The sequence below is a fragment of the Pectinophora gossypiella genome, chromosome 13 (genome assembly GCF_024362695.1).
Source record: "Pectinophora gossypiella chromosome 13, ilPecGoss1.1, whole genome shotgun sequence".
Taxonomy (NCBI): domain Eukaryota; kingdom Metazoa; phylum Arthropoda; class Insecta; order Lepidoptera; family Gelechiidae; genus Pectinophora; species Pectinophora gossypiella.
Window position 1 is genome coordinate 15638251 of NC_065416.1, and position 13577 is coordinate 15651827.

The window sequence follows — 13577 nt, forward strand, 5'->3', positions numbered from 1 at the left end:
CTTGATCTTATTCAATACGCAACTAATTGTATGTGTTACTTACTAATAAATAAAGATTATGTTGGTTCTTTCGCTTAAGTAACTCATTATACCATATTCGGGGAATTCCCGACAGGCTTGAGTTAGGTGTTGCAGTGCTTACACAACAAAAAAATATCTTAAACTTTTTTAAAAATATAATAAAAGTACTTCAGCCTTTTTCTAGTTGTGTTAGTGGTTAAATTCGTCACTTACCGCTAACTGGAAAGACTCTAATCCACTAAAAAATCCACTAGCCACTAAAACTAATATTTTCTCGCCGAACCACATGTCTAAACCACCAGATCTAGTGGAAAATCCACTAAGTTGGCAACACTGAGTAGTTGTCATTTCTCTAGCATTAACCCGTTTTTCACAACGTCCACTTACCAGACCTCTAGGTTGCTACAGAAGCGACTGTCTAACCTTACAACCCGCGAAGGGAAAACCACCCCAATACAGAAATGAAATGAAATGAAATTTATTCGCTCTAGAGTGGTACAAAAGATCTTAAATATACATTGGTGCTAATTCCTGTAAATACCATCTAATTTTATTTTAAGTTATATCTGTCATTTTCTTATCCGCCGAAAAGGAAAGGGACGGGTAATCGACAAGCATAAAATTTATGGAACACACGTCAATTTTAAGCACAAATCTAAACCAACCGTCTAAAAATTTTACATCAGTCAATAACCCGACACATTCATTTACTCATTCTTCCTAAAATTAAGAGCTGTGGATCATCCGTCCCTTTCCTTTTCGACGGATATGAAAATGACGGATATAACTTAAAATAAAATTAGGCGGTGTCTCCAGGAATCGGGGCCATTATATCAATAAAAGTCCATCACTCAACCATACAGCGTGCGAATATTAATATCAGATCAGATCAGGTCACATACCTCCGAAATGCATTTCTCGGGAATGTGGGTTCCCCTCACCACCGAGCCCGTGATAATTTCATGATGTGTTCGACCATTTCATGTAACGACTACTTACTTACATCAGTAATTAGTAACCGGGACCAACGGGTTAACGTGCCTTCCGAAGCACGGATCATGTTACTTTCGGACAATCAGGTGATCAGCCTGTAATGTCCTAACCAAACTAGGGATCAGTAATTTTTGTGATATTTCCCCACCGGGACCTCCGGATCGTGAGCCTAACTCTCAACCACAGGACCACGGAGGCCGTTGAGCAGATCATGAAATGATCAATTCTAAGATCTGGCCACGACATGTTTCTTGTCATTTCTTCTCCTCGGCCATCTTTGGAGTACAGCGTCAGGTGTGATGCTCTATGTTATGTGATTCCAGATAACCTTACTAAACCCAGTATGCATGCTGGTGTACACACTGGCATCGTGGACGTTCTTCCGCGAGCGGGTGTACGCTGAAGAACTTACCCTGCTCACCTTCTTCGGGCAGCAGTACGTGCAGTACCAGTCGCGGGTCGGGACTGGTCTTCCTCTTATACCAGGATATGTGCCTGATAACACTCAACAAACTCTTCGCCCGGACCACTGGAGCTATTGATACGTGGTACGTATTTGCGTCTTTTACAATGGTCACTTAAAAACAAGTCACACAGAGGCACCGGGACAGTAAGGCTACGCATTATATTTCTATGACATTTGAGCGCCTCTTTTGCGTTACACCTTCGTGTTAAAATCGAATGAAAACGATCGATGCGAATGACTGTTTCGCGTGCTCTGTGGTATGATAGGGTGCATCTAAACTAGAACGATACAAAAATACCGCCCCCGCATCGCTCCTGGTAATATTATATTTTGAGAAACCTACAAAAACCAAAAAAACATACAAAAAATATTTATGATGTTTTTGTAAGTGGTAGAGTCGAAAGAGGAAGGCCTAGGTGAACATACCGCGATCAGCGGGGTTAAAATGGCCACATCGAAGCAATTCACCTACCAAAGCAATATTGAAATTTGACATTTGCGCATATAAAAGTAAGTGCGCAATGCAAACAAATGTCAAATAGCAATATTGCTTTGGTAGGTGAATTGCTTCGATGTGGCCATTTTAACCCCCCGCAGCGGGCTTAGCACCGTAAGCGCGCGACTCTTTCTCGCCCCGAAATACTTCGCCCGTCACTCTCTCACAGTACTGCACAGAAAGAGACAGATGATCTCTGCCGCGGCGAGAAAGAGTCGCGTGCTTACGGTGCTAAGCCCACAGATCCATCCAGGATGTTTTATAGAAAGGCCAGGTCACAGTACTTACTCTAAATCGGCGAGCATACATGTACAGTCATGAGCAATATAATGTCACTTTAGGACTCTGTCGCACTAACATATTTGACATTTGGTGAGACTTCAGTTCAATTTGTCAAAAAAGTTAATGTGACATGGTACCAAAGTGTATACATATTAATGCTCGTGACCGTAGACTTTCAGATTGGAAGAAACGAACGTGGCGTGTCAGGAGTCACCTACCCCAACGGGAAATAGGCGTGAACTTATGTAAATATGTACACATATCTACACATAAATAAACTCACGCCCGCTCTCCACGAAGGGGTGGGCAGAGACAAATAAGCAGAAGACTATTTGGCTGCAAATCAGGAAACATACGGTGACAGGGAATCAGTCCATATAATGTTAGAAAGTACTCACCCGCTGTTGGTTTTTATGACATCCGGGAAGATCAGCAGCACGCGTTCTATCTTTTTTATTCGCTCCCAATTAACATGGAAGCTTAAGCTGATTTGTCATATTAATCAAAAAATACAATATCAAACAAGGACTTAACATTTCATATTATTATACAGGGGGCTACAAACTTCACGTCGAAACAATTCATCTTCAAAAGCAATATTGCTATTTGACATTTATTTGTTGACATTGCGCACTTTTATATGCGCAAATGTTAAATTGCAATGTTGCTTTTTTAAATGAGTTGCTTTCATGTGGCCTTTTTAACTCCCCAAATAGGTAACTAATATAATTAATTATATTTAAGAATCGAAACTTATCTCTTTTAATGTTTACTTACCGTAAGTGCCGATAAAACTGAAAATGCATTTGTAATAATAATACATGGTGTTAGTGACACCGTAACGAATACTGAGGGGTATAATTCAGACCACGATTCAGTCGCAATTGTATATTTTTTCGATGGAAAATTCCATATAATCATAATCATAAACTGCCTATATACGTCCCACTGCTGGGTACAGGCCTCCCCTCAATCAACCGGAGGAGCATACTCCACCACGCTGCTCCACTGCGGGTTGGTGGAGGTGTTTTTACGGCTAATAGCCGGGACCAACGGCTTAACGTGCCCTCCGAAGCACGGAATCATCTTACTTTTTCGGACAATCAGGTGATTCAAGCCTGAAAAGTCCTTACCAAACAAAGGACAGTCTCACAAAGTGATTTCGACAATGTCCCCATCGGGAATCGAACCCGGACCTCCAGATCGTGAGCCTAACGCTCTAACCACTAGACCACGGAGGCTGTTAAAATGATGTATAATGAGCTGAATCACCCCCCTCAGTATTCATTATGGTGTCACTTACAAGTACGTACAGATAGCCATACAAGTGCGTATGAGTGTTAGTGATTCATACCATGATTCTCAGTTAATATCAAGTGGAAAATTCATTAAAATGTTAGTGACTTTTTAAATAATTTTCAGTTCCGTACTTTTGCGACGGGAAATTCCACTTGATACTCAGAATCATGGTTTGAATCACCCCTCAAGTTTTAGTTACGATGTCACTAACACCTTGTATATGTTTAAAATCAAAAGCACATTTTCTAGTCAAAGTAAATTCCGCAATTGCAACTGAACATTTGTAAAAAAATAATTTATAAAAATGTTAAATAATTGTATTGTAAAAAAAGTGATCGCATTTATTATATAGTAGACATTTACGTATTTATTGAATTCAGTAGCACAACTATAGTGTTCAGTTTGCATTTCGTAGGTATTTTTCAATACAAAGTTTACCAGTGTTCTGCTAGACGCTAAAACTTGTGCCTGTAATTCTAAAGTTACTTAAAAATATCTTAAGTTAGAACTCGATGAGTGACTTTCCAATCGTCGTTTCCCAAACACACGACAGATGGCGTTGTTCACTTTTAACGTGATAATTACCTATTTTCTCATTGCTGGAGTACATAATTATTCAAAAATGTAATGTAGAATAGAATAGAATAACTTTATTCCCAAAACAGTGAAGGTTACAAAAGCATTTACATAAATTAAGTTTAACAATTTGTGACTAGTAGCTAACACTGCCCAGGGAAATGGGACTGACTCAGCATATTGTTGCTAAGAGTATGGTACGAGTGCCCACTCTCACCAACACTGATATTCTGCCAGTACCCATATTACGCTTATAATTAGTAATACTTAAATGAATTGAACGTGCCAACAAAAAACCGTGCCGTGAATTGTTTAAACGGAAATATATATATATATATATATATATATATATATATATATATATATATATAATATATATATATATATATATATTCTTACAAAAATTTCCCGAATTTACTTTTTTTAAAAAAACAACAATGAAAATCTGCACTAGTTTTAATTTTAACAAAGAAAATGTAAAGTCAAATAAGAATTTTACGGAAAAGATAAAAACAAATAAATAAGTACGTAACAAAAATGTCGCAAACAGAACGTGTTCACTCGGCAACGGTTGGGCGCAAAAAGAGGGCGAGCGCGTGCGTTCGCTGCTATTTATGCAACTCAACCCCCGCCAGGTACCCCGCACCCTCTTCTTATCATCTTATCTTCTATACGGCCTCTCCTGACAGGAGTCCGTCCTCGGGCTCCTTTTCGTCTAACTTTGTAGCTCTGTCTCTAACACAGGCATTGAGGCGGATTGTCCATTTGTAGTATGACCGGCTTCATGGGGTTGTTGTTCAACAACGTCATGATCCAGAACGCTGGGCAAGGTGAGTTGCGCTCCAGAAGTACCAGGCTGTGACTCGTTTAAAGTCGGAGTGGAATCTTCGTTATCTACGCCTGCATCTGTACAATAAGAAAACCACATTTATGTTAACCTAAACAAGTACATAAACACAACTGTTATATAAAAGCTATCAGGAAAGAGGCACAACGTGAGGCTTATCTTGATAGATGCATGTCTAAGATAGAGGCACGACGTGAGGCATATTCTTAGACACCAGTTAAGACAGAGGCACAACGTGAAGCGTATCTTAACATATAACTTTGTTAGACAGAGGCGCGACGTGAAGCTTGTCGTAACAAATATTGCCATCAGACAGAGGCGCGACGTGAAGCTTGTCTGACAGCGGAGATCAATGAAAAAGAGGCACAACGTGAAGCTTATTCCATTGTTCTCTCAAACCAGGAAGGAAGCACTACGTGAAGCTATTCCTGTATGCACACTCACCCTCAAAGTAAGCGGCACACGTTTCTGGAGTCCACTCCCCGCGCCACGGCATCATGTATTCCGCCGCTGCTTGAGTCGACTTCCCGTAAGAGCCAGCCAGGAGTTGCAGCTCATACCGCCCATGAGGCAGCACTTTCACCACCCGATACGGACCACGCATGCCCGAATCCAGCTTGCCTGTAGACTGCGCTTGCTTGCGAACAAAAACAAGGGAATTAAGTTCAAAGCCACGGGGAGATTTCCTGCCTTGATTGACGTATGTGTCTTGTGTCTGTTGATTTTCCCGTAGTCTCTCTGATGCTCTCTGTCGGCTCATTTCCCGTAGCGCTTCTCTGTTAGGATTAGAGCCTTGAAAAGCCACATCTCGCACAAGACTTCGGATGAGAGGTGTTGCCGCGTCAACTCCCACGAGTAAGTTGAGAGGAGATAGTTGAGTCGTGCGATGCTTAGTTATATTCAGCACCAGCTGGAGTTTCCACATCACAGCCGCCCAGCTCTCTTGTCGGTGGTTGCACTCGATTCTAATCATGTTGAGTAGTGTCCGACAATATCGTTCCACCTGTCCATTAGACTGGTGCATTTCCGGAGTAATTAGATGAACATCGCAGCCCATCCCTTTGACCCAATCCAGAAACTCCGAACTTTGAAACATGCGACCTCTATCAGCCACAATTAATTTCGGGGACCCGAATAGGGAAACAGTGTTGGTTATGTGAAGTTTTAGTTCACCAGCATCTTGGCGATGCATGGGGTATAGAAGACAAAATTTTGAAAATGCATCGACAACTATAAGGACGTGGCGATAGCCGTCTGCTTCAGGAAGGGGTCCTAACACATCCATGTGAAGGGTCTCAAAAGGCGCCTCTGGCTTTTCCCAGGAATGGATAGGCTGAAGGGGAGCTCGCGCTGCCTTTTTATGGGAAATACATACAACACAATGTGCGACATATTTTTGAACGAAACCTCTCAGTCCCGGAAACCAGAAATGTTTCGTAATTAAATGAACTGTCTTTTCTGTACCGATATGGTCATGTTCATCGTGGAATACGCGAAGTAAGCTCAATCTGTGGCCTTTAGGGATAAAGCAAAGAAAGCGTGAAGGCTCGCCAGTGGGGGAATATTTGACATACAGAACGTCGTTTTTAACAACATATCGAGTCTCGTCTAATTGTCCGTCATTCAATTTTTGTATAAGGGATCGAGTCTCCTCGTCGGAAGCCTGTGCAATCTGTGCCCAATTGAGGGGTTTTTGAACAGTGCACACATTGACCGGATTCCGACTTAGATAATCAGCGTGTGGCATAAGCGCCCCCTTGCGGTAAATCAAAGCAAAGTCATAGTCCTGCAGGTATACCCACCACCTGGCCACCCTGGGTAACAAGTCTTTTTTTCGCTGAGTGAGTTTTAATGCATTGCAGTCAGTGACCACGGTGAAATGTACACCCACAAGATAGTGCCTGAAATGCTGGAGGGCTTTTACTACTGCGAGGGTTTCAAGCTCGTAGGAGTGGTACCTACTTTCCGCTCCTTGAGTCAGCCTGCTAAAATAGGCAACCACCCGCTTACGGCCACCCTCATGCTCCTGCATCAGCACAGCCCCATAACCAGTGGAACTCGCGTCCGTATGTACTTCAATGGGTAAGGACGGGTCATATATTGCGAGGACAGGTTCATTGGTTAAACATTCGGTGATGTATTGACGCGCAGCTTGTTGTTCTACACCCCACTTGAAATCTGTCGCCTTTTTCGTCAAACCAGCTATGCAAGCGGTTTTCTGTGCGAAATTTGGAATATAGCGCCGAAAGTAACTGGCTAGACCCATGAATTGACGGACCTGTTTGACTGTCTTTGGTTCAGGAGCATCGGTTAAAGCCTTTACCTTATCATGACTCGGCCGAATCTGACCTTCGCTAATGCTTCTACCTAGGTATTCAATATCGGTAGATAGGAAAGAGCATTTCTTCAAATTAATGGAGAACCCAGCATTTGTTAAGGCCGTAAGAACATTGCGCAACAGAATAAATCCCCGATCAAGTGTCTTACTTAAAATCAGAACGTCGTCTATGTACACCAGGATTTCACCAGATTCTATCATCTCGCGAAGCGTTTTGGTAATTATCCGCTGATAAACAACTGGTGCATTAGCCAGGCCGTAAGGCATCTTTAAATATTCAAAATGCCCCTCTGGTGTTACGAAGCCAGTAAGAGGGACTGAGTCTTTTTCCATAGGAATCTGGTGGAATCCTGTTGCCATATCGAGGCTCGTGAAATACTTGTTTCGTCCTAAACGGTCAATATGGTCGTCTATGCGAGGCAACGGGAAACGATCCTTCACAGTGATGTCATTCAGTTTGCGGAAATCAACACACATCCTGTCTGATCCGTCTTTCTTTTTTACAAGCAGGATTGGACTTGCATAGTCAGACTCGGATTCCTGAATGACACCCTTGTCAAGCAAATCTTTAATAATTTCGCGAACCCTGAGCGTTTCAGCGTGAGAAAGTCGGTAAGGCCTGTAATTGACTGGGACATCGCTATTCAGCTTGATTGACATGCTACCGGTATTAACAGTAGACGCCGCGGTGCCAGAAATAAAGTGCGGAGCGAATTCGTTAATTATTGCCATCAACCGTTGTAACTCATCATCAACCAGAGGTGTGTTGACCAGAATCGGCGTGTCAGCCCGAATATTCATCACCCTGTCAGTCCCGCTAGTATCTCTTGTCAGTAATTGGGAATCCCGTGTTCGCACGTAACGTACACCTTCTCTATTTAAAACGTCTGTACCCACTATCACAGGGGTGTTCATGAACTCGGAAGCAACAACAAAAAGGTCGACTTCAAGCGTAATTCCATCAAATTCTATTGGTAAGGTTACATAGGACGTACTTTCGAGCTCTTGACTACCCAGACCCTTAAGTACACGGAATGCGGGTTTACGCGGACATTCAAAATGTTTTAATAAGGAAGTCGAAATAAGCGATATGGTTGATCCGCTATCAATTAAAATATCAACCGGCACTCCCTGTATAACGGCAACGACTACATCACTATTGCGGGTGGATGTGTTTTCGCAACAAAAATTTACGTCATTTTTATTACGCGCCTCAGATTTTTGTTTAGCAAAACATGATTCAACCTTGTGTCCGGGCTTTTTGCAAAAGGAACAAGGTTCAGACCTAACAGGCGTAAAAACAGGCTTGGGATTTGTATAGTTACTGGAGGTAAGTGAACTTGCGCCATTATCGACTTTAGGCTTTTTATTATTGCAATTAATTTGCCTGTGTCCCGGTAGCCCACATGTGAAACATTTACCTTCCTCAAACCTTCTTTTCCTCGGATGGATATTAGGGGCTTGTTTATTCCTTGGCGTGAAGGTGCTTTGAGCAGCAGTACGCGACACATTTTTAGTCATATTCGGTTTTACGTAAGTTGAGAAAAACTCAACTAGTTGATTTGGTAAAAGCTTAGCATTTGTAGCGGAAGCTTTTATTTGGGGTTCGGTAATACCGCGAATAACTATTGCTGAAATCAACTCATCAGAAAGCCCGCGAACAATACGTAACCTAAGCAGTGAGCGACGAGCGTAATCCGCGTATGTAGGGAAACTATCAGAATTTGTACTCATTACTTCGAACAAAATGTTTGCGATATCAGGGGTCTTTGGACACAAAGGAATAAATTCCTTCTTAAAATTAGTCCACGTTCGGTCACCTGTCACCCATTCATTTAACCAGGTACGCGCGTCACCCTTCAAGCAATTTCCGATACGCGATAAACACTCATGATCACTCCAATTGTTTAATGTTTTTGCGCGGTCTACCTCCTCACACCAAATTTCGATATTATGCAAATTCGGATCAAAATTCGAAATATAAAAATGTTGGTTCGATCTTACCGCAGTATTAATTGAACGAATCGCATCGACTATGCGATCCGTAGCCGATGAATGAAGTGATGCCGACGGGGCGTTCGCCTCACTAGCGACGGGCTCCAGAGGGACTGCATATGCTTCGCTTGGTGGCGGCAGCAATAATGGCGGCGTGGCATAGCCCGACCGGCCTCGCGATTCAGACCTCCTCGGCGAACGCGATCTTTGACGTCTGGATGTCGCCGGTGTTTGGCGTCTTGGTGGCCGTGATTGCCGCACCCCTGGAGGGGTGCTGGTGGACTGGGCTTCCAAGGCTCTGAGGCGGGCGAGCATCGCTTCCATCTCGTCCCGTATTCGTCGGTTCGAAACCGGAGTACGGTCTCGACGCGAGCCATGACGTCGCTCGCGACTCCTAGCTGTGCTTCGACGTTGCTCACGTTCCGACATTTTTGATCGCGAGGTTACAACTTTAAACTAAAATCGGTGGGCACGTGGGATAGAACCACATAGATCCTATCCCACTTCTGATCTTACAAAAATTTCCCGAATTTACTTTTTTTAAAAAAACAACAATGAAAATCTGCACTAGTTTTAATTTTAACAAAGAAAATGTAAAGTCAAATAAGAATTTTACGGAAAAGATAAAAACAAATAAATAAGTACGTAACAAAAATGTCGCAAACAGAACGTGTTCACTCGGCAACGGTTGGGCGCAAAAAGAGGGCGAGCGCGTGCGTTCGCTGCTATTTATGCAACTCAACCCCCGCCAGGTACCCCGCACCCTCTTCTTATCATCTTATCTTCTATAATATATAATTATATTATATATAATAAATAATGTAATGGCAGAAGCATATATAAAAGTAATTGTTGCTTGATATTTGCATCACATTATGTATAAAATGATGTTGCTACCTGCCTATATTGCTTCTCTTCATTTTGATCAAAATAATAACGGGTGGAAGTTGTAATTGTACCTTGGTGTAATAAAAAGGGACATCATTTATACCCAAAAACAAAGACAATGTTATCCATGAAATTAGAAGTTTAAACTAAGAAAAACTTAACAACGCCATCTATCGTGTTTTTGGGGAACTCTGATTGGAAAGTTCGTCATTGTAAACTAGAACCACAACTTTGTATTTGTCAGATAAGGCGGTGAACAGTAATATCAACTCTATATTATAAGACCATGGTAAAACAGAACAAGGTATGCTCAACCCTATGAAAAGCCGCCAAAATAAATTGCTTAGTCAATTAAAAATATTGGTCTTGGGTAATTTATTTTTGACGAAATGGCAACGCAGGGTGGGGTGACGTCAGTTGGTGTAACCTTGAAATGTTAGCTGTCACTTTTGACCATACCTGTAGACTCTGCACGGCAACCACGCCGAGCGCGGCGCGAATTATATCGAGACCTTTTGCCAATAGCCGTTTGACGTTCATCTACGTAGATAGCATTCGTATCGTTTATTGGTCGAAGCGCTCAATATAATTCGCGCTGCTCGCGGAGCGTTTGTCATGCAGACTTGACTGGTTTTTTTATACCATGTTATAGACTATCGTCAAGTTTAGGTAAATATGACACCGAATTTCCGATCTATAATAATTGTATAACAATATAATTTACTAATTAATTACACACTAATTAATAAGAAAATTATATAACTAATTAGGTTTTCCTAACCCTTGCACCCTGTATATACGCGCTGATCCTAAATACTTTTAGAATTTACAAAAAAAAAAAAATGTTTAGCTAAGTATCCGGTTCAATGCACACAGGGACGACATATACACCAAGGTATAAGTTATGCCTTTTACCTTCTTAGTTTATGCTCGGTATAAAAAGCTTCACCAGGTTTATTTGTAAGGCCGTATGGGTTTTAGTGTTACTGACATTGATTTAATAAGACATTCATCCATAGCGTTATCCCGTTTTTCACAGTGTCCGCTTACCTAATCTGAAGATTTGACAGGTCCGGTTTTTTACAGAAGCCATTGACTATCTGACCTTCCAACCCGCGAAGGGACCACCCATTAACCCTTTCACGGGCAGAAACCATGAGTCATTGATGGTTCATAATAGATACACCTTGGAATCGGAACGCCATTAGACGTTCTGTCCTTGAAAGTGTTAAAGGTTTTCCCTTCGCGGGTTGGAAGGTCAGAAACACATTATGATCGCTAAACATTACGTTTCCGGGTTCTTTTTAACCGACTTCAAAAAACCAGGAGGTTGTTGAGCATTGTCCTTTGTATATGAGTACAAAGTATTTCAGTATTTCAATGTCGAAATTCTAGTATGGCTGTTGATGTATGGTTGTGAATGTCGCGATTTTGTTAATGATAACTACTAATAGAACAAGGATTTAATAAATTTTATTTATTTTTTTACTATCGAGCGTTTTATTTGCTATTAACCCGTTTATACAGGTTCAAATCCCGTTAGGGACATATCAGAAAAATTACATTGTGAACCCTACTTTGGTAAAGACATTACAATTAAAATTAAGATGATCCGTGCTTCGGAAGGCACGTGAAGGCGTTGGGAAGGCAGCTCAATAATAACACCAGGGTTACCGAGGTTGGTAATCCACCTCACAACCCACACGAGAGAAGAAGATTCTGATATCCGATAACCTATTACCGATTACCATAAATACTTTGGGCCACTGCCTTATAATTGGGGAGTCATATCTGCCCGCGATAGTCTTCAGGATGGATTGGAGCTTGCACTCACCCTGCAGAGCAACGAGGCAGCCTTCTTGTGCAAAATCGCGAAAAAAAAGAAAAAGTCTTCAATGCGCGTCTGCGCAAACATCCCTGCAGAAGTGCGGCAGCCCCACCAGCACCCTAAACCTATTATTACACTGGACTTTATACCAACCTATGTTGTAGCTCAAATTACCGGGCATCTAAGTTACCGAATAAGCATTTGTTATTTTATCGACTGCGAATGTTTCCAAAACGTTAGTTTATCGGCGTGCGCAGGCGCCGATAGTGAGCACTGCCGGTGCGGCATGGACGGAACTATGCTGTTTATATTCCTCTTGGATAGCGTGCCAGGTAAGTTAAAAAAACTTTATTATTTACTACGATTTTATATGCCCTAGTGATCCGCCGGGAATCGTACCCGGGATTTGTGATTTAGAGGTCTAGCTGTTAGATACATCAAAGGCTTGTCAAACCGTTGACTATTTCCCACATTCAGCGCTTATCGCTGGTGGCCCACTAGGGTTGATTAATTCTTTCAAATATAATCTTCTCTGACGACGCCCTGAGCCGAAGGTCACACTCTCATCTGGGCACCCTCAGTCCTGTTATCTAAAATTTAGTGCCGCGTGAAAGCCCTTAGCGCTCCCCATTTGTCCGGCCAAGTAGTTAATGCCATTTGCGGCTTTACGGCGACGTCAAAAAAAGAGACAAGTCACGATTTAGGATTTTTTTTGCATGGAACTACGTATCTTCCAATATACAGGGTGTTAGTAACATCGTAACGAATACTAAGGGGGATGATTCAGACCATGATTCTGAGGTAATATCAAGTGGAATTTTCTGTCGCTTATGAAAATTCTAGTGTTTTTTTATTTAATTATTTTTAGTTCCATATTTTGCGCCAATTTTTATTTATTTACTTATTTTAAATTTGGATTCTATGCAACTTAAAACAGAATTTGGGACTAAAAAAATACTAAAATTTTCATGAATTTTGCGACAGGAAATTCCTCTTGATATCAACTCAGAATCATGAGCTAAATCATCCCCCTTAGTATTCGTTTCGATGTCAATAACACTCTGTATGTAGATGATCTAAGTAGCCTTTACATAATAGACAACGACATTGTAAGCTTTTTTATTTAAATACATTTCCAGCTGACATCCTAAACGCGACCCTGTCATCAGTACAGGCGGCGCACTCAGAGCAGTCTACCATTCAGAAGTGCGACCACCACATCTCCGACCCACTCCTGCAAACCATCAGCAAAGAGCTGGACGTCCTCATGGCTCCCAACTGGATGTTCAACGAGGAACTACCCGATTACCACGGGAGCAACTCGCCAGATTACAAGTTAAACAATTCTCTTGTTAACGACACCGCTTATGACAGTTATTCGAACATGAATAAAATATTAGATTCTACTGAAGAAAAGAGTGCTTCTTTTGAGTATCATAACGTAGAAGATTATGATTATGATAAAGGTAAGGAGTGGCCCCGATTCCTGCAAACACCTCCTAATTTTATTTTAAGTTATACCTGTCATTTTCTTATCCGCCGACAAGG

At 41.7% G+C, this 13577-nt stretch overlaps 1 protein-coding gene across 3 annotated transcripts in view; it reads left to right on the forward strand.

Moving 5' to 3' along the window:
* Positions 1-13577, forward strand: part of LOC126372176 (protein-S-isoprenylcysteine O-methyltransferase) — a 190441-nt gene that overhangs the window by 5510 nt on the left and 171354 nt on the right. Inside the window, exons 5-6 of one of the 3 annotated variants that reach the window (XR_007567120.1) lie at positions 1338-1562; positions 2430-3365. Coding sequence is in view for 1 of the 3 variants with exons in the window: in XM_050017825.1 (XP_049873782.1) it covers positions 1338-1556 (219 nt within the window). In the remaining 2 variants the exon portion in view is untranslated. Of the gene's footprint in view, positions 1-1337; positions 3366-13577 lie in introns of all 3 variants that reach the window. The other 2 variants (XR_007567121.1, XM_050017825.1) reach the window with 2 other exon arrangements.